The following is a 23367-nucleotide window of genomic DNA, read 5'->3' as shown; positions in this document are numbered from 1 at the left end:
GAGTGAAAAGACCAGTGAGCAGCATGGCCAATTAGGAGACTTTCAGTCATGTACAGTATTCATAAATGTAGCGATCAGTCTGTTCATGGTGCAAACACAGTGAAATTACATAAGTGATTAGAAGGTCTCAGCTAAGACTGGAGCTTTAGTGTGTTAAGTGCTGTACAATCACAGCGGATGAGACAGTTCTTGCAGGTTATGGTCTAAATAGACAAGACAGGCAAAGTGTAGGAGAAAGGAAGTATTATTATTAAGGGAGCACAGCTGGACTCCACCAATTCTCAGCTGCTATATGTTCATTTAGGAGTTATGCCAGCTGGCATAAGATAAAGCAGCCCCAAGGGTGCTCTACCTCACAGTGCAGCCAGCACAGATCAGCCCAAAGGATCAGGGAGTGGATCATAACTAAGGCTACATTTCAGACATGGGTATTTTTAATAAAAGTCATGGACAGATCACGGGCAATAAAAAAAAATTCACAGCCTGTGACCTGTCCGGGACTTTTACTGTATACCCCTGACTAAAACTTGGGGGAGGGCGGGGGGCGGCTCAGGGGAGCGGCCCTGGGGGCACTGTGGGTGCTGGGTGGGGGACAGCCTGGGGAGTGCCACGGGTACTTGGGGAGGGGACGAGCATGGCCCGGGGTGGGGGGGGGTGTTGTGGGTGCTGGGTTCTGCAGCTCCCGTTGGCTGGCAACCGTGGCCAATGGGAACTGCGGGGGCAGTGCCTGCGGGTGGAGCCAGCACTTGGAACTAGGAGCTGAGGGAGGGGAGTTCCTGTTGCCCTTCTGGGGAGCCCCCCTGCCCCAGGTAAGCACCGCCCAGCACCCCAATCCCCAGCCCTGAGCCCGCCCCCCCCATACCCAAACACCTGCTGTGGGCAGGGGAGGGGGAGAGCAGGGAGCCCGAAACAGCCCCAGCAAAAGCTGGTGCGCCTGGCCTGGGGGCTGCCCGAGCTGCTCAGGTGGTCATGGAAAGTCTCAGAATCTGTGACCTGACTGCCAAGACTAACACGGAGCCTTAGTCATAACAATCACCCTGATGCCTCCTGTGAGGAGCAGATTCTGCCCCTAGCATAGGGATCAACCCTGTACAAGCAGAATATGCACTACGCAACCTATGCATTTTGTTATCCTCATTTCTAGGTTCTATTGTCATTTCCATTGTTCTGACTACATCACTCTTCCTGCCTCTCCCACAGCATGTTCATGTCTCTTAGCTTTCCCCTCTGGTTATCAGTCCAGTAACACTCTGCGATGCTGAGTGTCATCAGACTGATAACAAGAGCCAAAGTGAACCAAGCCGTGTAAAAATAGGAGTGAAGTGGCCAGAAATATGGACATTAGGGCAGAGAGATACAGCAAAGGTTCCCATTAGCTTTTAGTAGGGAAACTCACTGGCTCGTGAGGATAAGATAAACTTTACTTGTGTTCCACTTTTGTCAAATATACCAAACGAAGGTTATCCTGTGAAGACCTTGTTGCAGCTCCATGCAGTCAGGCACAGATTTAGGCAGACGCCTCCCTCACTGCAGTACATGTACACCAGGGAACTAGTTATTCTACAGCCTCTAGGGTGTGTTGTGACATGGCCATGACACGTCTGCAATGCTAATGAAAATACAGGCATGTTAAATTATGGGCACAAGGTAAGGAAATGAGCTTTGACCAATTAAAGGATGCTAATAACTCAAAATAACCTTCTGTTTAGGCCAAAGATTTTTAAACATTACCAACTTCTGTTCTATGTCTACAATACATTTCCTGACCTCAGCGGTTCTTTGTTTCCTACTATTCAGTTTGGTAAAGCCAGTTGTTGCATTGCTTGTAGCTTTTGTTAGGTTGTGCTATGAAAAATACTGCAGTTTCATTTGCCCTGGAGGTGTTTTTTAAACTAGTTTATCCGTGAGTTAAGTCCGTTTGAACAGAGATTTATTTGCAAGGAGGCAAATGATATGAAGAACTTGTCTACTCTTTCAAGGTTTGTTTAAAGAAAACCTCTATTAATTACAGTGTCTGAGATAAGAATTATTGTTCCAAAGGAGCAGCCTGCTCAACAAAGAAATGTGCACTCTTTATATGAGAAAAGAGAGATGGGTGCAAGAGTGAGTTATATATCAAAAGGTGTGGAGTTGTGGGGTGTTTCCTGCAAATTCCAATCCCAAACCTCCAGCTATCATTGCTGCCCCTTTTGAAAGTTTGTTCTTTGAGACATCACCTATTGCAAAGCAAACTTTACCATGTTGTGTTGGCTGGGAAGATAACGAAGGATACCTAAAGGCCACATTTTCACAGAGGTTTCAATCCAGCCAACATTTCTGCAGGTATGACGATGCATGCCCAAAAAAACACTGCCATGTTTTTGGAGCACTACTGCGTGTGGTCACAAACGATCCAATTTACATATGCCACTGATGCTCAGTTTCAGCGTGAACTAGCAAGGTGCTGAGCGCCACGATGAAATGCTAAAAGCCCTCAGTTTCCACTGAAGTCAGTGGGAGGGTGTTCAGCTCCTTATGGAAGCACTCAGCCCATTTCAGAATTGAACCCTTAAGCCCCCGATCTAACAAAGCACTTAAGTATGTGCTTCACTTCAAGCACATGAATGGGCCCACTGAAATCATGGGCTTAAATGCTCTCCTGGGCTGCGGGGCCTGATCAAAAGCCAGGTGCTTAATGAGCAATGTACATGCATGAATATATTTCTATATAGCCATAAAAAGGGGTTATTTATATTTTTAAAACATGTCTAATGTGAAATGTTGAGGCTGATTTTAATGCCAGCACTGTGCTGTTTTACGGCAAGTTTTTCCTCGCATTAAATAAAACCCAATATTTTTGCTAGATTATATTGTGTCCTTACAAGACTAGTAACAAGCATATAGCAGGAAGCAGATAAGATCTTTCCCTATTGTGCTCAGCTTATCATTTAAATTTTTCCATTTACTCAACTTCCTTTAAAAACAATTCAGTTCAAGCAAAGATGCCTATAGTCTCAAAATGACCATAGCCGCACTGCATTATGAGTCACATCTGGGAGGGGAGAGAAGCTCCAGGACAGATGCAATTCTTCCAGAGGTGGTTAAGACTGGTGAATATGTTATTAAAAAATGGGAGGTCCGGAGGATTTTGTTCTTAGCTATTTATGCTTCCACTTACTTTTTGGATATTGAAAATGTGCAGGTACAAAATCTGGAGAACATTGTTAGGTGGTTGGAACTAGGTAAAAGTTATGCAAGAAGTGCCCAATAGTTGCAGATAAAATGCATCCAAACTTTTAAATGCTTCCCTGACTCAAACATTCCCACTTCCTTTGCAAAATACATGCTTCCACACACAGAACCAACTGTCTTCCTGACAGTCCTTCTGATGTATCATAGGAACCGAGAAGTTGGAAAAGCACATTAGGTCATCCCCGCAGAATGTGTGGAGAGGAGAAGACTAGGAGAGGGATATGGGGTTGATTTGGGGTTGAAGCAGAGGGAGTAGGGTTATGTGTCATTGAGCTGCTCCTTTTCCTCTTTTGCCTGGGCTCCTAGCAACCATGTGATTTTACTGATTTTGATTTTATGATAAACTGGAGCACTGACATTACCTAGCACTTCAGAGCTTCAAAGCCTTTATGAAAAGGAAAGAGGCATGGTGAACTGCTGTCCATATTACAAGAAACTCCAACAGATATTTCATTCCTTGACCTGTAATACACTCCCCTGCCCTGGGTTGCACGTGCCTGGGTGGGGGCAGGGGAGGAACGGTGGATTTTCTTCACTTGTTTTCCATTTTAAACAAAAACTCGCTCTCAGACCAGAAGCGAGGACGGAGGCAGCACCATCTGGCAAACAAACATATTCACCTGCATTTCTGGGACGTTTATATTTTGTCCCTGAAAACGCACAGCATGCTCATGCCCAGGTGTCCTGCTTCCCACTAATAACCCTTTTAAATACTGGCCATTTGGTGAAATCTGGTACCTGACAAAGGCAAAATTCTTACTATTCAAAAGTACAGATCCTCATGGTTTGACACGGACGTTTAGAGATTAGGAATCTCTAGCAGTATCCAGAGATGGTATAATTTTGATCAGAAACAGGGAAATCACCTTGACTTGTCTGGTGGAAGAAATGTATCAAGAGTCTCTTCCAGCACATGAGACAAAGAGGTAACTTGCCTTTGACCACACAACCAATGAATACAAAAGTCAAGATTAGACTTTGGCTTCCAGCCCTGAAATCAGTCCATCAGAGCACACTGCCTTCATAGAAGCCTGCCAGGTCCCCGAGGGATGACACTTTTTTAGCACCAAAAAAAAACCAAACAAACAAACAAAAAACCACACTAGGACCACAAATAGTCAGAAAAAAGAAACACTAGGACCACAAATAATCAGAACCTTGGTTTTATATAGAACTGGCTCAATGCTGCAAATAAATAAATAAAAATATCCCACAAATATGTGCTCAAACTTTTAAGTGAGTTTGCTTTGATTGAGAGAGTGAGTTTGTGTGTGGGAGGGGGGAAGGGGGGGTGAGAAAACCTGGATTTGTGCTGGAAATGGCCCACCTTGATTATCATACACATTGTAAGGAGAGTGGTCACTTTAGATAAGCTATTACCAGCAGGAGAGTGAGTTTGTGTGTGTGTGTGGGGGGGGGGGGGGGGTGAGAAAACCTGGATTTGTGCTGGAAATGGCCCACCTTGATTATCATACACATTGTAAGGAGAGTGGTCACTTTAGATAAGCTATTACCAGCAGGAGAGTGAGTTTGTGTGTGTGGGGGGCGGGGGTGAGAAAACCTGGATTTGTGCTGGAAATGGCCCAACTTGATTATCATACACATTGTAAGGAGAGTGATCACCTTAGATAAGCTATTACCAGCAGGAGAGTGGGGTGGGAGGAGGTATTTTTTCATGCTTTTTGTGTGTATATAATAAGATCTTCTATACTTTCCACAGTATGAATCCGATGAAGTGAGCTGTAGCTCACGAAAGCTTATGCTCAAATAAATTGGTTAGTCTCTAAGGTGCCACAAGTACTACTTTTCTTTTTGCTTTGATTGTGTTTCCTTCCCTTTTTGTGTTCACTTGCACTACAATATTCTAGTAAATTTGTTTCCTGGCAAGAATGTTCATGGAAATAATGAATCTTTGGCGAGTACTTGAAAATATTCACAGAAAGCAAATGCTGAATTCATAAATAAGAATCCTGATTATAAGGCTGACACTCCTCCAATCAGCAAAGAGAAATATTGCAAGTGTTCAATCAAAACTAACCAATATGGTTCAAATATTCAGTTCTGAATATCAAATCATTCCAATGGGCTGCTTGTAAACAATCCACAGATACATTCAGTAAATAATTTTGAATAATGAATAAATCTGAGAAAATCATGATTTGCTTGTGCTCATTTCAGATAAATTATTTGCTTTTCATTCACCCGGCTCCAGTTTTATGTCCTGCCAAGAAGACAGCGTCTTGTTCCCTGACACTATGTGGGGTTATTGATTCAGTACCAACCAAGGCCTGCATACATTTCTTAGCACATGCTTAACTTGATCGGTTGAGCGGTCCCACTGAAGTCACTGTAACTAATTGTGAGAGCAGTTATGCATGTGAATTCAGAGAGAATTCCACCTGCTTTTACCAACATAATTTCTTGCAACAACTAGGCATTCTTTAGAGGGCCTTTATCCAAGTTCTCACCTGGTCTGCCTCAATATAGCTTGAGAGATTTGATGAACTATCCATCCAAGGAGTCATCTGAATCTATCTGAAGTACTGCTATATGTCCTGTGCAGGTGGTGTATTCCTACCAGCCAATTCCCGAGGAAAATTACTTTGATGTTGCCAGAGTAAATTTGTCATAGAGGAAACAAAGTAGCTGTTTCCCTCCCTGGAAACTGGTGTTCTGAAAGCTAGGTTAGGTCACTACATTTTCCCCATACTGAAACTTTTCTCAACTATGTTTAACTTTTTTGTATCACTTTGTTTCACAAGCCACAATTTGATACATCTGATTCAACCACCTACACCAGGGATATCTGAAAATGTTTCTTACTCAGAAAAAATATAGTTTCGAGGTAAAATTCAGGAAACTCTGCAGTCAAGGAGAAATCTGCCATTGATATCAGGATTTCACCCTAGGATTTCTTTATGAGAAATAAAGATTTTGGTAAACAGATTTTTAAAAGACTCCACTACTTTTTAAAACAAAATGTCTTGTTTTTAGGGCCCTGATGCTGTTAATATTTCCATTAGCTATAACGGCCTTTGGATCAGGTTCTAGCTCACATGTTTGTGCTCCAGTACCACTTTATACTGTATCGCTAGCCTCTCTCTCCTTCACCTAAACCTCCCCACTTGCAAACACAAGCTCCTTAATAACAAAGTAATCAATAAAGATTTTATTAAACAAATTTAATGCGAATTTGTGTAGAGGCACCAACACATCATTGGGATGAGAAGAAGTATAATTTTCCCAATACCCAGTTTCCACTGGGTAGCCACACTCCATCAACTGAAATAAACACTTTCCCTTTGATTGCCATAATGATATGTAACAATTTTCTCTCTCTTCTTCCCCTCACGTGCCTCCCGCCCACCCCGTTTTTTACCTGCCATGCCTAGAACTGAAGGTAGCATTAATACAAGGTGCATAAAGCTGTTTAAAGTCTAATTAACTTTTCTGAGCCTTTTAAAAATATTTGTCTCTGCATGTCCTCTGTTAGAATTTTTTTATGGAAGGCCTTAAATTACGGATCCTCAAGTAACAGTGTTAAAACTATTTAATTTTAAATATTGCTATAATTTCTATAGATGACACTGTGAGTCTAGGGCCTTGCTCCTGCAATGAAGTCTGCACAGGAACAGAGATCTGTCTGTGTGGAGCTCATAAAAGGATTGGGAGCAGAGAAATGGGGCCGATAGGAAATAGTAACTGTGTGTAGTGTGCAAATGGAGTGTGCTTCTTGTTATTTTTTGGGAGTGACGGCAGGGATTTTGAAGGAGCCTGTGGGAGGTAGGTGTCCAAACCCCACTGATGCTCCCTTGTGCTAATAAAGTTTGTGGATGACACGAAGCTGGGAGGTATTGCCAATACAGAGAAGGACCGGGATATCATACAGGAAGATCTGGATGACCTTGTAAACTGGAGTAATAGTAATAGGATGAAATTTAATAGTGAAAAGTGCAAGATCATGCATTTAGGGATTAATAACAAGAATTTTTGTTATAAGCTGGGGACGCATCAGTTGGAAGTAACAGAGAAGGAGAAGGAACTTGGAGTATTGGTTGATCACAGGATGACTATGAGCCGCCAATGTAATATGGCCGTGAAAAAAGCTAATGTGGTCTTGGGATGCATCAGGCGAGGTATTTCCAGTGGAGATAAGGAGGTGTTAGTACCATTATACAAGGCACTGGTGAGACCTCACCTGGAATACTGTGTGCAGTTCTGGTCTCCCATGTTTAAGAAGGATGAATTCAAACTGGAACAGGTACGGAGAAGGACTACTAGAATGATCCGAGGAATGGAAAACCTGTCCTATGAAAGGAGACTCAAAGAGCTTGGCTTGTTTAGCCTAACCAAAAGAAGGCTGAGGGGAGATATGATTGCTCTCTATAATCAGAGGGATATATACCAGTGAGGGAGAGGAATTATTTGAGTTCAGTACCAATGTGGACACAAGAACAAATGGTTATAAACTGGTCATCAGGAAGTTTAGTCTTGAAATTAGATGAAGGTTTCTAACCATCAGAGGAGTGAAGAGCTGGAACAGCCTTCCCAGGGGAGTAGTGGGGAAAAAAACATATCTGGCTTCAAGACTAAGCTTGATAAGTTTATGGAGGGGATGGTATGATGGGATAGCCTAATTTTGGCAATTAATTGATCTTTGACTATTAGCAGTAAATATGCCCAATGGCCTGTGATGGGATGTTAGATGGGGTGGGATCTGAGTTACTACAGAGAATTCTTTCCTGGGTATCTGGCTGGTGAGTCTTGCCCAGATGCTCAGGGTTTAGCTGATCACCATATTTGGGGTCAGGAAGGGATTTTCCTCCAGGGCAGATTGGCAGAGGCCCGGGGGTTTTTCGCCTTCCTCTGCAGCGTGGGGCACGGATCACTTGCTGGAAGATTCTCTGCACCTTGAAGTCTTTAAACCATGATTTGAGGACTTCAGTAGCTCAGACATAGGTTAGGGGTTTATTACAGAAGTGGGTGGGTGAGATTCTGTGGCCTGCGTTGTGCAGGAGGTCAGACTAGATGATCATAATGGCCCCTTCTGACCTTAAAGTCTATGAGTCTTTTGAAAATCCCAGTTTAAACTGAGCACAGCAGCAGTCTGAATAGGGAATGTGATGCTTTCACCTTAAGCTGTGATGGTATCTTCTCGCTTCCTATTTGAGAAGCTGAATTTATCAGTTCCCACTTGTCTGAAAACATAGCATGTGTGCCAGATAAGCATAAGACTACAGACCAAACTCATCCCACATACAATTCCCCTGAAGTCAGAGAGTTACATCATGGATGAAATTGCCTATAATAAGGGCTACCATTTAAAGTTTTTAAGAGGCTGGCCATTGGAGGGTACAGAGAAATACTGAGATTAATTTAATTGACAGGTTTCAGAGTAGCAGCCGTGTTAGTCTGTATCTGCAAAAAGACAAGGAGGACTTGTGGCACCTTAGAGACTAACAAATTTAATGAGCTGTAGCTCACGAAAGCTTATGCTCAAATAAATTTGTTAGTCTCTAAGGTGCCACAAGTACTCCTTTTCTTTTTAATTGACATGGATTTTCTCTTCAGTTAGCAGGTGCCCCTAGTTCTATAGCTTCATCCAAGCCAGTTTAGTATGGTGTATTGCTTCTTATTGCTTGAAAAGTGTCAAAGTGTAAAATACTCTTTTTGGACCTGATGTGCAGCGCTCTCTATTGCATACTCCTTACATGTTCATGTCACAGAACTCCCAGTTTTGTTAATGAAGAATTGTGAGATAAAGAGTTCAACACTATGCATCATACAGGAAATTCTGCCCCAAAATGACATTTACCCACTGATAATTCTAACTTGTCAAAGTCTTTTTAAAGTTTGTGTGTTACATGCAATCTGTCAAATTATGTTGGCTATAACATTTGCCCTCTGTGAAGCACCTGGTATAATTTGGGGCAGTGTAAAAATGCTAATACAATAAGCATCAGTACTGAATAGTTAATTATGTCACCATAGCAAACAAATAAACATTATGAATCATATTCATTGGTGTTAAACAGGAAGCCAATGCATAAGGGTTTAATTATGGTGATAGCTTAAATATAAACAAAATATTTTAAAAAGAGGCTTTGATCAGAATAAATACAATTACTGGTTAACCACTGTAATCCCTATGAATGATTAATCTTCCAAGTCCAGCAAAAGAGTACCCAATTCTTCCTTGCCTTCCACGTAAAGTATGACTGATGCTTTGAAAGAGCTGTGCTCTGCCTCAATTCCCTATCTACATTACTCCCGTTCCAAACCAGTGTACCCTGATATAACACTGGAGTATTGCAATGGTGAATCAATCCCCTAACCCCTGATTCCAGAGCTGGCAGAGTCATTTGAACAAGGCCACCAGAGTGTATGGGTAGGCAAAGTTGTCCAAACTTCTGGGACTATGTACAATTAAGGAGCCAAATAAACACTTGCAAGTTAATATTTGACATTAAGAAACTATCAGCACTGTGCAGAAACAAAGGAAAGGGACTGTTTATTAAATCTCATCCATTCCTGGTGGAAGAAAAGTCCTGGCTGAGCTCTGGATTTTCTCTTATTTCATCTAGTTCAACCCCTGGATTCTATTCCTGGCTCTGCCACTGACTCTGGACAAGCCACAATCTTTCTGTGCCTTAGCGCTCCCATCTGTAAAACATGGATGACAAACCTGACTTTCCTCACAGAAGGTTTGTGAACTAAGATATTCCTTCATTCATTAGATGGAAGATGCTCTGTCTGGCTAGACATCTATCTCTGTATTTATGCTGCACTCCACACACAGGTGTCTGACTGCCTAGGTGCAAAGTATTAGATGAGGTGATTAATTTGAGTTAATATTGCCTTTGGCACTGACTCTCTTTTTAGCCATTGATGGGAGTCATAAAGGTTTTTAAGTAGGCTTGGAAGGATTAGATTTTTATCTGTAAATGTCGGTAAAATGTCAATTTCACCACATACACACAAACCGATGAAAAATATTTTCATTGATAATAACGGAAATGTACAGATAGGCAAAGTAAGAAAAATGCAGAGCTAGAACTTAGTAGAGTTTGATTTAAGGATATTTACTCTGTATATTTTGACGTGATGTTGACAATTTCTATTTTAATGGTTATAAAGCTTTAACTTTTAAAAATCAATGTCTATGGTCATTAAATGATTATTGTCTGACCCATCCTGTTGTCTGATACCCCTCCCTGCATAATTTCCCACAACCATGAAATTTTAAATAAATAAAAATAGAAAAAATGCTTACAAATAAACACTGATATTATCTATCAAAATTATATTAAAAAAATCAAATTCTGCTAAGTCTTGTTTTAAGATACATAAAGGGGGCGTGCCAAGCCAGCGTGGCTCATTGGACAGACTGAATAGTAGTGCCCTCCCTAATACCAGTGTAAATGGTGTATGTGATGTTTGTTCACATCTGATCAAAGTTTGTGGAATATGTTTGATCCTGTAGTGAGCTGAACTGCATCAAGCTGAATAAACTGTTGAAGTGGAAGGACTGAATACTTAATTGTACTTGAGCAACAATGATAAAAGCTTTTGCAAATTAAACTAGGTGCAAAAACTCCTTATTGTTTCACAGAATCTCAGGGTTGGAAAGGACCTCATCTAGTCCAACCCCCTGCTCAAAGCAGGACCAACCCCAAATTTTGCCCCAGATCCCTAAAAATGGCCCTCCTCAAGGATTGAACTCACAACCCTGGGTTTAACAGGCCAAAGCTCAAACCACTGAGCTATCCCTCCCCTAAATTTGTAACTGTAGTTTGTATCTGTAGTAAATCAGGAGATGTTTGCCAAAAGAAGGGTCTCTCAAACAGTCAGTAGTTGGTGGTCATTGCTTTTTAAAAACAAAATAAGAACCAAATTGTGGATGGCCTTGCATGGGTTTTCCAGAGGGTGCAATGGACATTTCCTGTCTAACACACCCTTGAAGGAGACAGTCATTATCTGGCTGGCTGTGCTCATGACCAAGGAGTGGGAACCAAATACTGTAGCTGTATCATCACTGGTAATGCATACTGGTACTGAGGCGGCACGGCTGAGTGGGCTGGGAGGCTGGACATAGCCCACCCAGCTTGTGTAAGAAACAAGGAATTGCTGGAGGAGGATAGGCTACATATTTTTAAGGTGCAAAGAAACCTGCTCCTCGCTGTGCTTTTCCCAGCACCAGTGAAGTTGTTCTGCCTTATGCAGGCAGAATGTCTTCCTCCACCACTGCGGGAGCACTCAAAGTGTTCCCCAGGCCACACTCCAGAGGGTTTCAGGACCATAATTTGGCCCTACGATGGAAAAAAAATCAAAGTGTGTTGTGGGGCACAATTTTAGGAAGTGTAGAGAGTGATAAAGTCCTCATGAAGAAAGCACCCCCTCCTCCTCAGCCAGCCACAGGTGAATATTGGCTCCCTTGGGGAATGATAAAAGGCAGATGAGAACAATAAGGGATTTGTGATGAAGGTCATTATTGTGATAAAGACACTAACGGTTGTGTCGCCTCTCACAGAGGTGAAGAACGTGGCATAGAAAGTGCAGAGTACAGCTCAGAGTTAATTGTGGTATATGAGCTATATAGCTGTAAGGCTGTTCTTTGTACTACAGAATGGCCCCAGGATCTCGCAGGTGCAAAGGCAGTACACCTGCTGCTAGAACCCATTACTACCTTCCAGCTGGCTGGCCAATTCCACTGTCGGGTAGATGGAGCCATTACCCCATCTTCTAGCTCACTCCCCCTCATCCCAGAGGAAAAAGAGAGGGAGCATTCTCTGTCCTCCTGCTGAGTGCTAGTACTACAAATTTGCCTGGACTTATGTGGGTCTCACAAGGGAGTTGAGGTTACACTCTACCCCTCCTTCCTATACCTCTACCCCAAATGATTTCTGATTGAAGAAATTAATATAGGCCTTAACCCTCAGAAAGTGCCTTCTTGTAGATGTAAAGTCTGGCTTCAACTGAAAATGACCTAGATTCTGATAAGCAGAGAATCTTTACATACTCATGAGATTCCAGCATGTCTTCATACCTCTCTCTTTATATCAAAATGTTGCACCAACACTCACTTTTAAATTCATTATGCAAATTGAGCTAAGTTTTTAAAAGAAAGCATAAACAAAGACAAGCCAAATTCTGTTCTCCTCCATGTGTGCGACTCCATTGATTTCAGTGGGGTTGCACACATGTAACTAAGTGTTTTACCCCATTTTTTTCTAAGTGGATGAAAAACATCCTCTCAGGAAAATTGTAACTTTAGAATAAATTGTAACAGATCTGCATGATGAAAGAAGAACTTAATATAGATACTACTGAAGGCCTACATTTTGAAAAGAACCAGTTTTTGGTGCCTCAATTTTGGTGTCCAACCTGAGACATCAAGGAATGTTCGTCTGAGACATTGAGAACCCACAACTTCAAATAGGAGGTGCAGGTGCTCAGCACTCATAAATTAGACCCAGCAGATCTCAAGTTGGGTACCCAGGGGCTGGACACAAAATTAGTGGTCATTTTTGGTAATGTAGACCGTACAGCAAATAAAACAGGAAAATCTGGCACTCAGTGGCAAGCAAACACAATTACTTTTATTTTATCCCTATTTACAAAATTATATGGCCTCCATCACCAGAGTGTCTGAGTGCATAAGAAAAATAAAATTGCAGAGGTGCTGACTGTTTTATTTATAAAGGACTGTTACTTCAAAGACTAACACGAGACAACAATGTTCAATTTGGAGCTGAGTAAAAAGTTTGGAACAAAAATATATTTGATAAATGTAGCAGATATTTTTCTGCTCATGAAATGTCCCCAAATGTTGCAGTTTTCTTAGATTTATTTGTTCTTTAAAAATATTTTATTAATTTTATGGCAATTTTTTTCACTCCGTAGACATCAAACAGCTGCGTGTGAGTATACACTAGTTGAGCTCTGTTGGTTGGTGGGGATTGGACAGTCCTTAAAGGCCCTTCTAGCCTTAAAGTCTATGAGTCTATGAAATAAGACATGTGGTATTGTTTCTCTTTCCTGATTGGACAAGTGTGGAAGCACACCAGTACTTCTGCGTGTCAGTTTTCAAATTCAATGTGGAAAATACTCATGCATGTAACTATGAAATTCATGTCCCAGGAACATTCATGCCAATAACATTTGATCACATGAATGTTCACTGCAAGCTGACATGAGAGCTGAGCACGTGGCTGAAGCTAATTCATTGACAACACTGAGAATACCCCTGGAAAAGTTTTGCAGTATTCACCCTGTGGTAGTTCAGTCCAAACAGTCCAACACATGGCACTGCTTAAAGCAAGTTGTTTTTCTCTCACACAGCCTCATGAATACATAATGTTGTACACACATGAAGAGATTTGAGCATATCAATTAATTTAGAACCTCATCCTGCACCATGTTGCCCAGTCAGGGGCACTTGGCATCTTGTAGAACGTGGCCTTTTGTGAGCATGAGGAAATGTGAGATGTTGAAAGATTCTTTCTCCCCCCACTCCCACCCCACAGTCAGAGATTGGACAGGGGTAAAACTAACTATTGAAGGTACTTAGAAGGGGGACATCACTGTATGATCTGAAGCTCAAATCTGAGGCATTTCAATGCCTCCTCTGCTCCTCCAGCTGTTTTGCTTGGTGTTGGGTGTGCTTTGAAAATGCCTACCAGATCTGGCCCACAGATGAGATAGGCAGGGCATAAGCCAATCTTCATCTAGTTTGAGGGTCATCTGGGGCCCAGGCACCTAGAGTGAGGTGTTGTGCATATGCCCAGCAGCAGAAACTTGGGCAACTTGGGGACTTTTACAGTGAAAATGTGGATGTCAGGAGATTTTAGGAGTCTTCAGGGTTAGGTGGCAGCTCAGTAAGGCTTTTGAGGATCTCACTTGTGCCTAAATTTTGGACTTGGTGCCTACTGTGGCTTTAAAGTATTTATCTTTGGCATATACCTGTGAGATAAGGAAGCACTATTATTATCTATTAGAAGGGGAACTGAGGCCAAGAAAGACTAAGTGACTTGCCAAGGAGCAAGCACTGTGGCAGGATAGGGAATTGACCCTACAATTTCTAAGGCCTGGCCTGGCCTACCCCAACCACTACACCATCCTTCCTCCCACGTAGAATCCCACATCATGCTGCCTTTTCACCTTAACAGAGAGGGCCTTAGGTACTGGGAGTTGTAATATACACCCCAATGCTAAAATAAATCAGGCCATTTAGTCAGCTTTTCAGGAATTAGTATGGCACTTAGCTTCCATTTCACAGATCTTTTAAAGTCACATTGTGACTGAAGCTTAGGTCACCAATATCTTTAGCTTTAGAGTCAAGCTCCTCCAGTCCCCCAGTGTCAGTACAGATCAGGAGCAAGTGTATGCCCTTTTCTTGATTCCTACCTAGCTGACATCACCTTACTTTACTGCTGTGCTCCATACAGCTTATTTATCTGGTGCAGAGGACACTGCGCAAATGCAGTGAACTGTGTGGCTCAGCGTGATGAACATCAGGGGAACACATCCCCTGCTTCTCACAATCTCGGGTTATTTTTAAAACTTGTTATGAGATTTTTTTGAATGCAGGCAGCACTGAGGCCTTTTAAAGAGCTGCTTACAGAGCAGATTCCTTGTTCTCTGTCTAATCATTTACTTTTCATGGTTGATTTACTTGCCCCCATGTTACCGTCTGACTCTCATAGCATAGTGGCAAGAAATGCATGGATGCTGAGTAAAAGGCTGAAAGTTCTGAATCTGGTGAAACACAAATATTTTAAACAAAGTAGAAATAGGGCTGAATCACTACTCTGACTCCATACACCCCTGAACTTGTACTATTTGTTTATTACTTGTATTGTAATATTACTTGTATGGTAGCACCTAGAGACCCCAGCTGAGACTGGGGCCTTATTGTGCTAGGTACTGTACAAACACATTCGCTGCCCTGAGACACTCTCTGCCCTGAACAACTTACTGTCTAAGTAGATGAGATGGACAAATGGGAGGGGGGAATAGAAGCAAAATTGCCTGCTCAAGGAACACAGCCAGCTAGTGGTTGAGACAGGAGCAGAACCCAGATTACCTGACACCCAGTCAAGTCCTGTCCACTAGACTACACTGCCTTTCCAGAAGCTTTCAGAAAGCTCTGATTTGGATCAGAAACTGGATATGAACTTTATGTTTGCCCCTTAAAGAGCTGAACTTAAAAGCAGTAGCCAAAGAACCCGGAAATTTGGATCTAAAGTTTGCAAATTGGAACTATCTGTGAAATAAAGTATAAACAGCAAAAGAAATTGTTGCCTGTCTGGTAACTAGGCTGGAAAATGTTGTTTTTCCAATTGCCCTACGAATTTTGCAAATGTTGCTGTTAGTAAAAAACCAAAAGTTGGATACCCTGTGTAGCGTGAAAGCTTGTCTCTCTTGCCAACAGAAGTTGGTCCAATAAAAGATATTACCTCACCCACCCTATCTCTCTAAGTTTTACTGAAAGTGGGGATCTGAACACTGTCTTGATATGATACTGACATTCCCTGTCACTCACTCACTGGGATGGGCATACCTTGGAAGCAATATCAGTTTTCTGACTGGTTAGTTGGTGGGGATTTTTAGAGTGTTTGCAAGTGGCACATTTGTGGATAAGAGGGATCCAGATTGTTTCAGAGAGAGATCAAAGGTTTCGGGTTTTTTTAAATTCCTAAAGTTCTTACTTTCTAACTTTCTTTTGGGTCACTGGGAGTAACAAACAACCATCTGCAGGACTTGTCCCTGTGGGCGGGTGGAAGGGATGTGCTTTGTAAATTTCAGTTTCCTTTAAGACAGCTATGTTTTTTCCCCCCATCTGCGATCTGCTTCTTTTCCCAGTAGGATCTTTCTTTCTCTGTTTAGTTCTGTTCTGTGGATATCCAGATTCCAGCCTGCCTGGGGGCTATGACTCATACTCAGAAGTTTTAGTTGCAATGGGGACTTCTACTACCACTGCTGCAGCATACAGTGAGTGTAACACCAACTGTCCCAGGTCACTAGTGGGCAGGATCGAACCTGGGACCTCTGGAGCTAAATGCATGAGCCTCTGCTACAATAAGCTAAAAGCCATTTGGCCCTTAGCTGACATGGTAGAGTAGACACATTAATCTTTCTCTCTAAGTGGGCTGGGTGCCACTCAATGGGATAGAACACCACACCCAGGAGATATGTGGGTTACATGAGCACTAGCATGCTCCTCTCTGAACTCTCACATAGCTCTCCCCCTACATCTCCTCTTCCACAACCAAAAGGAAAACAAAATTCTCGGTTTATAAATACAAGTTGTTGGTTTGTAAATTGAGATTTGCACCATTCTGTATCTTTTGTAGACCATTTTTCAGTGTGTACAGAATTTAACTTCTTTTGTTTCTAGATTGTAAAGCCAAAGTTATGGAAATAGCTCTATGAGCATTCCATCTGCCTGCAAAAACTTTTAGGGCTTGATCCAGCAAGGCAGAGAGCCTCTGCTGTGATGACTGCCTTCAAATCTTGTTGCAGTCAATGAGAGTTAAGACTGCTCTGTACCTTTCTGGATTAGGCCCTAGAGGTCTAAATCATTTCACCAACCTGCCTTAAAAATCAACAAAAGTGAAATTGTTCTGATACAGAGAGAATGAAATGTTTCCTTGAATGTACGTGAATAGACAGGCTTTACCTCCCACCCTAGAGGCAGGATGGACTAGGATTGCACTAAGTGACTGCTGGATCTGAAACAGGTTAGCATTGAGTGCATATCTGCTGTTTCCCCAGATTCCAACAAACTTGAAGGACATTGTCCTTGGCCTTCACATGCCCCATCGAGCACATCACCGGCCACCGACAGTACCAGGAGGAGTGAGCCGGTACAACATTGTGCACCCACTGTGGGAAAGAGACTGAGAGTCTTTCCCCATTGGACCGTATGAACTGGAACCATAAACCCGCTGAACATTAAATCCCACCAAATGAGGGTAGACCCATCCATACCATTGTATCCACTCACTATACTCCGCACCTGAACATAGCTGTTGTGTGGATAACTTACCCCCATATCTCAATGTCTGTACTCTGACCGGTTAAACTTTTACCCCCAGTCGGGGAGATTGCAGATTATTATGTAATCCTTACTCCACCAGCTCCTAAATCGAATTTCACACCCCTTGATAATCTGTACCTTATCCCCTGACAACCAGAAACTTCTATGCTTGAACTCTGTACCGTTTCTTATTTCAACATTATCTTAATAAAATTCCTCTGCTAATGAGGGATCAACTCCAGGGTTTCTCTGACCCAGATGGGCCCAGGCAACAATGTCCATTGACCCAGATTTGCTGAAATGATCAAAATTGGAATTAAAAATCTGACCAGAGATCTAGTCACAGTGAGTTTTTGCTCGTTTATTGCCTGCTTTTATCATTTCACTACTGGCGGGGAAAAAATAACCAGGAGCTATGGTTTTGCAAACATTTGGCTTAGGAAAAGTGAGCTGTGTGCATCTGGATCAGGATAAAGCTGTTCCACAGGAAAGTAGTTGAGAGAAATCACGGTCAATATCCTTAACAGTGTAATCTGAGTTCCACCTGATTTTTGCCTTTTTTTTTTTTTTGGGCCATTCCTTTATAAGGCATTTCTAGGAATCATTGCTGGCCAGTAAAATCTCCCTTCCTGGGTTAAATATGGTAATGTTCGTTCCATGTCTCACCCCACCAACAAGCATTTGCAGCCAGCGGGACGGCAACAGAAGGACAGTTCGCACAGTTACAGCTGCGTTTTGTTCAGCTTGCACTATTGGCGTGAAAGCTACAGGAGCTAGTTGGTTACCGGTTAGAGATGCCCAGAAAACACGTCTCGGAGGAGCAGGCTGTGCGGACGCGGCTGAATCCCCCGTTTGCCCTGCGCTCCCGCAACAGCTTCCATGGGTCTGGAACACGTAGCGCAGGTTCAGTCACTTAGCGGGTGTGTGTCCCCCCGGCCCCCCCCCCCCCCCATTCTGTTGCGGGCCCACGGGTTTCCAGCTTCCCAGCTAGTCACCATTAATGTATTGACTCACAGGAGGCGATTTAAGCCGATGCAGTAGAGTGCCCCCCCCCTTTTAAATAGTTTGCCGGGACAGCAGGTGGTGGAGGGAAGCAATGAACTGTCACAAATGTTGTCAGCTCCGTCCCTGGCACCTCTGCAAACACCGTGCCGCCGGCACTTGGAGCTGCTGTCGGGGAAAAAAAAATCCCCCCATAATAACAAAACGGCTCCAGCTTCTCTGCCCCCCCCCCCCCCCGGTCAGCTCCCGCGTCTCCTGGCTTTTAATCCTTACCTTGACCACGTCGTCGTTGAGCCCGTTGGGGTCCCGGTTGACCAGGTCGATCTCCTTGGTGTGCACGTCGTGCATCGCCTTCTCGTTCAGCTCCTCGGCCATGCTCTTGTTGTGGGGTTTGTAGATGTTCCCGTGCTCCCGGACGGGCGCGGTGTACAGGAGCCCCTGGGCACGGGACGGGAGCGGGGCAGAGATGAGGCACTGCCCGCGGCTGGGCGCTGGCGGGGAGCGTCACCGGCTCATCCAGCGGCTGGGCTGCGGCGCGCGCGGAGCCGGGGACCCTTCAGCGCCGAGCCTGCCCCCCGGCTGGCTTTTTAACCGGATAAAAGCAGCCCACACCACACCCCTCGCGCGCGCCGTCCCGGGCAGCGCACCGACTCCCGCCGCCAGGGGTCCCCGGCGCCCAGCCCGCCCCGCCGCGCCCTCGCCCCCGAGGAGAATGTGCCCAGCCCCGCTGAATCCGCGCCCGCTCCGCGCCCCAGCCACCGCCGCCCAGTCCCGGTCTGCACCCCGCTGCCCCCCCCCCCCCATCCCGGCAGCGCCAGATCTCCGGGCTGGGCCATGTCCAGGCCCCGGGGCTTGTCTCAGTCCCCCCCCCCCCGCTTCCCTCCCCGGGGATCTCAGGTCTGTCCCCCTGTCTCAGGCCGATCTCCAGCCTCCTCATTTCAGCCATCCTTCTCCAGCCTCGGGCTGTAGCGTGCCCGGCCCCCGATCTCTGCGCCGGGTCCCTCACTTGGCTCCCATCTCCAGCCCAGCCAGCTGCGGCTCCGAGTCCCTGATCTCACCCCTCAGCCCCCACATGCCGTCAGCCCAGAGCCCCTGGCACGGGGCGCCCTGGGCCCTTGTCAGATGCTCCTCCCCGGGGCTGCCAAGGAGAGTCGCTGCCGGGCAGAGCATCCCCCCTTCCCGACAGGGCTGCAGAGGGCCGAACAGCCTGCTCAGGTGGGGCTGGTGGCGCCTTTTGCTCGTTGTGCAACATGCCACCAGTGCTGGCTGGCAAACACCCTGCAGCTTCATGAACAGCCCGCGAAATGAACTGTCAGCGCTTCACCTGACCCTGCCGCTTCGCGGAGCGGCGCGGTTCCCTCCAGAGATGTTTACAAATCCAAGCTAAAGAGCCGGACGAAGGGAAAGCGGCCGGCTCTGGATGGGGAGAGGAACTTTCCCAAAGGTGCCAAATAATAGATCGAATTTCCTTGGAGAGCCAGCACCATGGACAAACAACCCCCCTTATCTCTAAGCATCCCTCCCCATCTCCTTTGCCGGAAGGGGTCACGGTCAAGAGCAAGATCAGTAAAGTGCCAAGAATGCCCAGGGAAGCCAAGCCAGCGATAGCTGAAGCAGGTACTTGGAGCCAGGAAGAAGCAGGAACGAGAAGTACCTGACCTGAAACTGACTTTTGAAAGGATCCCAAGGCAAATCCTACCTCTGAGTCTACGTATTGGCTACCAGACATGCTGTCCTGGGCTTGATGGAGAGTCGGACTGCGGTTTCACTGCGCTATAATTTAGACGCGCTGCGAAAGGAAGATCCTGTATTGTAAAAAGCAAGCGAGGGGGAGGTAGCTATAAGTGAGACAGCTGGCCGCCGGCCAGGGGTTGTTCTGCTCGCTTTTGGCTGGGATGACAGCAATGGTGGGTCTAGGCACATCCCCAAAGCTCTGGGAGCAGCAGGGGGTGGAAAGGGGAAACAATAATCCTGCAACTGGACTTTCCCAACCTTGTTCTGCCTGTGCAGATTTTGAAACCTGGGGGGGAGGTTGCCTTGCCAACCACTCCACACAGCGATCCAAGGGAGGCTGCTGCTTGCTCCGAAAAGGAAAATCGATGTATTCACTTTGCAGCACGTCGGCATGTTGCGAGGGCGGTGGTGCTGGAAAGGCACCAAATTTTAGCCCTCAGATGACAAGCTCTTCGGAGCTGTCTCTGTGTTCTCTGGTCGGAGTCAGAAGCCTCCAGTTTCCTTCATAAATCCTCTTGCAGAGCACCAGATAGCGTGTACTAAAGCGGTGGCATTGATGTTTCAGAGCGGAAAGCATTGAGAGTAGTTGTATTTCACATCCAAACCAAAGTGAGGAGTTTGTATTTTTCTTTGACAATAGTTTACATGTAAGAACAACTGTGGCAAATGGGGGTCCTTTTGGGGAGGGAGGGAGATTGCAAGAGGGAGATTGTTCCAGTGATTCATTTCACAGCTATGCAAATATTTAACAAGTCCGCGCTTTTACCGTATTTTTTTTTTTCTGGGAGGAGAATGATCCATGCCAACATGTTGTAGCATGTTTGCCATGCATATTATCTTCCGGGATTTTTAAAGACGAGGTATTGAGGTAAACGCTGCAATGTTTTCAGCATGGGGTTTCTTTATCATCTAAACCCCACGGTAACTCAGAGGGCTTCGGTTTTATTAATAATAAATAAGAACAATGCTTAGCACTCTGTGGGTCTGGAGTGCCTTTGCTTACGGTTACAAAGGCACTGCACTGCTAGGAACTAATTCGTTGTTTTGCTATCTAAGATTTTGCCGTGTTGGAAAGATCAGTTATTTCCTGGAGGCCGTTATTAAACGTTTGCAGAGATAATCTGACCTTTTCAAAACATGTCCGTTAGCAGAGTATTGCACCAAGAAAACTAGATGTAAACTTTGGTCTAATGCTGTAAAATAGCCCATAAAGTTCATCACCTAAAAATGAAAATAGAGTTCAAACATATTATCGAGATGGTCGTTAAGTGGGAGAGGGGTCATCAGTTAAAATGGTAAAATATCCCTCCTTTCACCCCCCTTTTTTTCAAGTGCTCAGAACTTTATCAAACAAATTCCCTTCAGGGCGAATATTTTCCATGCTTCACATTGGCTCTCATTTCAAATATGATCTTGTTAATTGTTTTTTGTTGTTTTTTTTTGTAAAATTGGTTGGGCTAGAAACTTGACCTAAACTTTTTTTTAAAACCAATCTGCATTTGAAGAACATGTCATTGTTTGAAAAGTTAGGAATGTTTAAATTAGTTTCACACATGTGCATCAGAAGATTTAGAAGCATTATGCAGCATTGTTGCATGCCTTAAGGATGACGAAATTAAAGATACATTTGTTAACTCCGAAGTCTACATGGATCCAGAGTTCTTACATTCTGCAGAAGAAACCCGTTTCTAGGAAGCTTCTAAGAAGTCAGGTAGGACTGCAGCACCACTGCAGTACAAAGAATTTTCAAAGCTGGCAGAGTTTATACACATTGCAAGATGAATTCCAGATCAAGGAACTTGGGCCTGGTCTACACTACGAGTTTAGGTCGAATTTAGCAGCGTTATTAACCCTGCACCCATCCACATGACAGAGCCCTTTTTTTCGACTTAAAGGGCTCTTAAAATCGATTTCTTTACTCCACCCCCGACGAGGGGATTAGTGCTGAAATCGGCCTTGCCGGGTCGAATTTGGGGTACCGTGGATGCAATTTGATGGTATTGGCCTCCGGGAGCTATCCCAGAGTGCTCAGTTGTGACCGTTCTGGACAGTGCTCTCAATTCAGATGCACTGGCCAGGGAGACAGGAAAAGGCCTGCGAACTTTTGAATCTCATTTCCTGTTTGGCCAGCGTGGCAAGCTCACCTGCACAGGTCACCATGCAGAGCTCATCATCACAGGAGACCATGCAGTCCCAGAACTGGCGAAGAGCTCCAGCATGGACCAAACGGGAGGTACGTGATCTCATCGCTGTATGGGGAGATGAATCCGTGGTGGCAGAACTCTGTTCGAAAAGATGAAATGCCAAAATATTTGAAAAAATCTCCAGTGGCATGAAGGACAGAGGCTATAACAGGGACATGCAGCAGTGCCACGTGAAAATTAAGGAGCTCAGGCAAGCCTACCAAAAAACCAGAGAGGCAAACGGCTGCTCCGGTTCACAGCCACTTCTATGATGAGCTGCATGCCATTCCAGGGGGTGCAGCCACCACTACCCCAACCCTGTGCTTTAACTCCATCCAAGGAGTGGGAGACAACATGGAAGTGGGTTTTGAGGGCGAGGAAGATGATGATGAGGAGGAGGTTGTAGATAGCTCACAGCAAGGAAGTGGAGAAACTGGTTTCCCCAACAGCCAGGATCTGTTTATCACCCTGGACCTGGAGCCAGTACCCCCCTGAACCCACCCAAGGCAGGCTCCTGGACCCTGAAGGCAGAGAAGGGACCTCTGGTGAGAGTACCTTTTTAAATATTATACATGGTTTAAAAGCAAGCGTGTTTAATGATTAATTTGCCCTGGCATTCGCGGCCAGTACAGCTACCGGAAAAGTCTGTTAACGTGTCTGGGGATTGAGTGGAAATCCTCCAGGGACATCTCCATAAAGCTCTTCTGGATGTACTCCCAAAGCCTTTGCAAAAGTTTTCTGGGGAGGGGAGCCTTATTTCATCCTCCATGGTAGGACACTTTACTACGCCAGGCCAGTAGCACGTAGTCAGGAATTATTGCAGAACAAAGCATTGCAGCGTATGGTCCCGGTGTTTGCTGGCATTCAGACAATATCCGTTCTTTATCTCTCTGTGTTACCCTCAGGAGAGTGGTATCATTCATGGTCACCTGGTTGAAATAGGGTGGTTTTAGTAAGGGGACATTCAGAGGTGCCCGTTCCTGTTGGGCTGTTTGCCTGTGGCTGAACAGAAATCTTCCCCACTGTTAGCCACGTGGTGGGGGGAGGGGTGAAGCCATCATCCCAGAGAATTGGGTGTGTGGGTGGGGGGAGGAGGGGGGTTATTTGGGTTTTTGCTGCACGTGAACCCGGAAACCGCAGCCCCTCCTTTTAAATTGTCAATCCATTTTTAATGGC

The 23367-nt window shown here is 44.6% G+C and overlaps 1 protein-coding gene across 4 annotated transcripts in view; it reads right to left on the bottom strand.

The window, feature by feature from the left end:
- Window positions 1-20693, bottom strand: part of CAV1 (caveolin 1) — a 29630-nt gene extending 8937 nt beyond the window's left edge. The window contains exons 1-3 of one of the 4 annotated variants that reach the window (XM_043549844.1): window positions 19974-20693; window positions 18548-18712; window positions 17422-18157 (exon numbers count right to left, since the gene is read on the bottom strand). In XM_043549844.1, coding sequence (XP_043405779.1) covers window positions 17867-18157; window positions 18548-18712; window positions 19974-20003 — 486 coding nt within the window. In that variant the 5' untranslated portion in view covers window positions 20004-20693 and the 3' untranslated portion in view covers window positions 17422-17866. Of the gene's footprint in view, window positions 1-17421; window positions 18158-18547; window positions 18713-19332; window positions 19569-19598; window positions 19706-19973 lie in introns of those variants that run through there. The other 3 variants (XM_007070529.4, XM_043549850.1, XM_043549856.1) reach the window with 3 other exon arrangements.
- Between the last annotated feature and the right edge of the window lie 2674 nt (window positions 20694-23367).

Source organism: Chelonia mydas, chromosome 1, assembly GCF_015237465.2.
Source record: "Chelonia mydas isolate rCheMyd1 chromosome 1, rCheMyd1.pri.v2, whole genome shotgun sequence".
NCBI classification, from domain to species: domain Eukaryota; kingdom Metazoa; phylum Chordata; order Testudines; family Cheloniidae; genus Chelonia; species Chelonia mydas.
The sequence above is the reverse complement of the archived record's forward strand: the minus strand, read 5'-3'. Positions and strand labels throughout refer to the sequence as shown.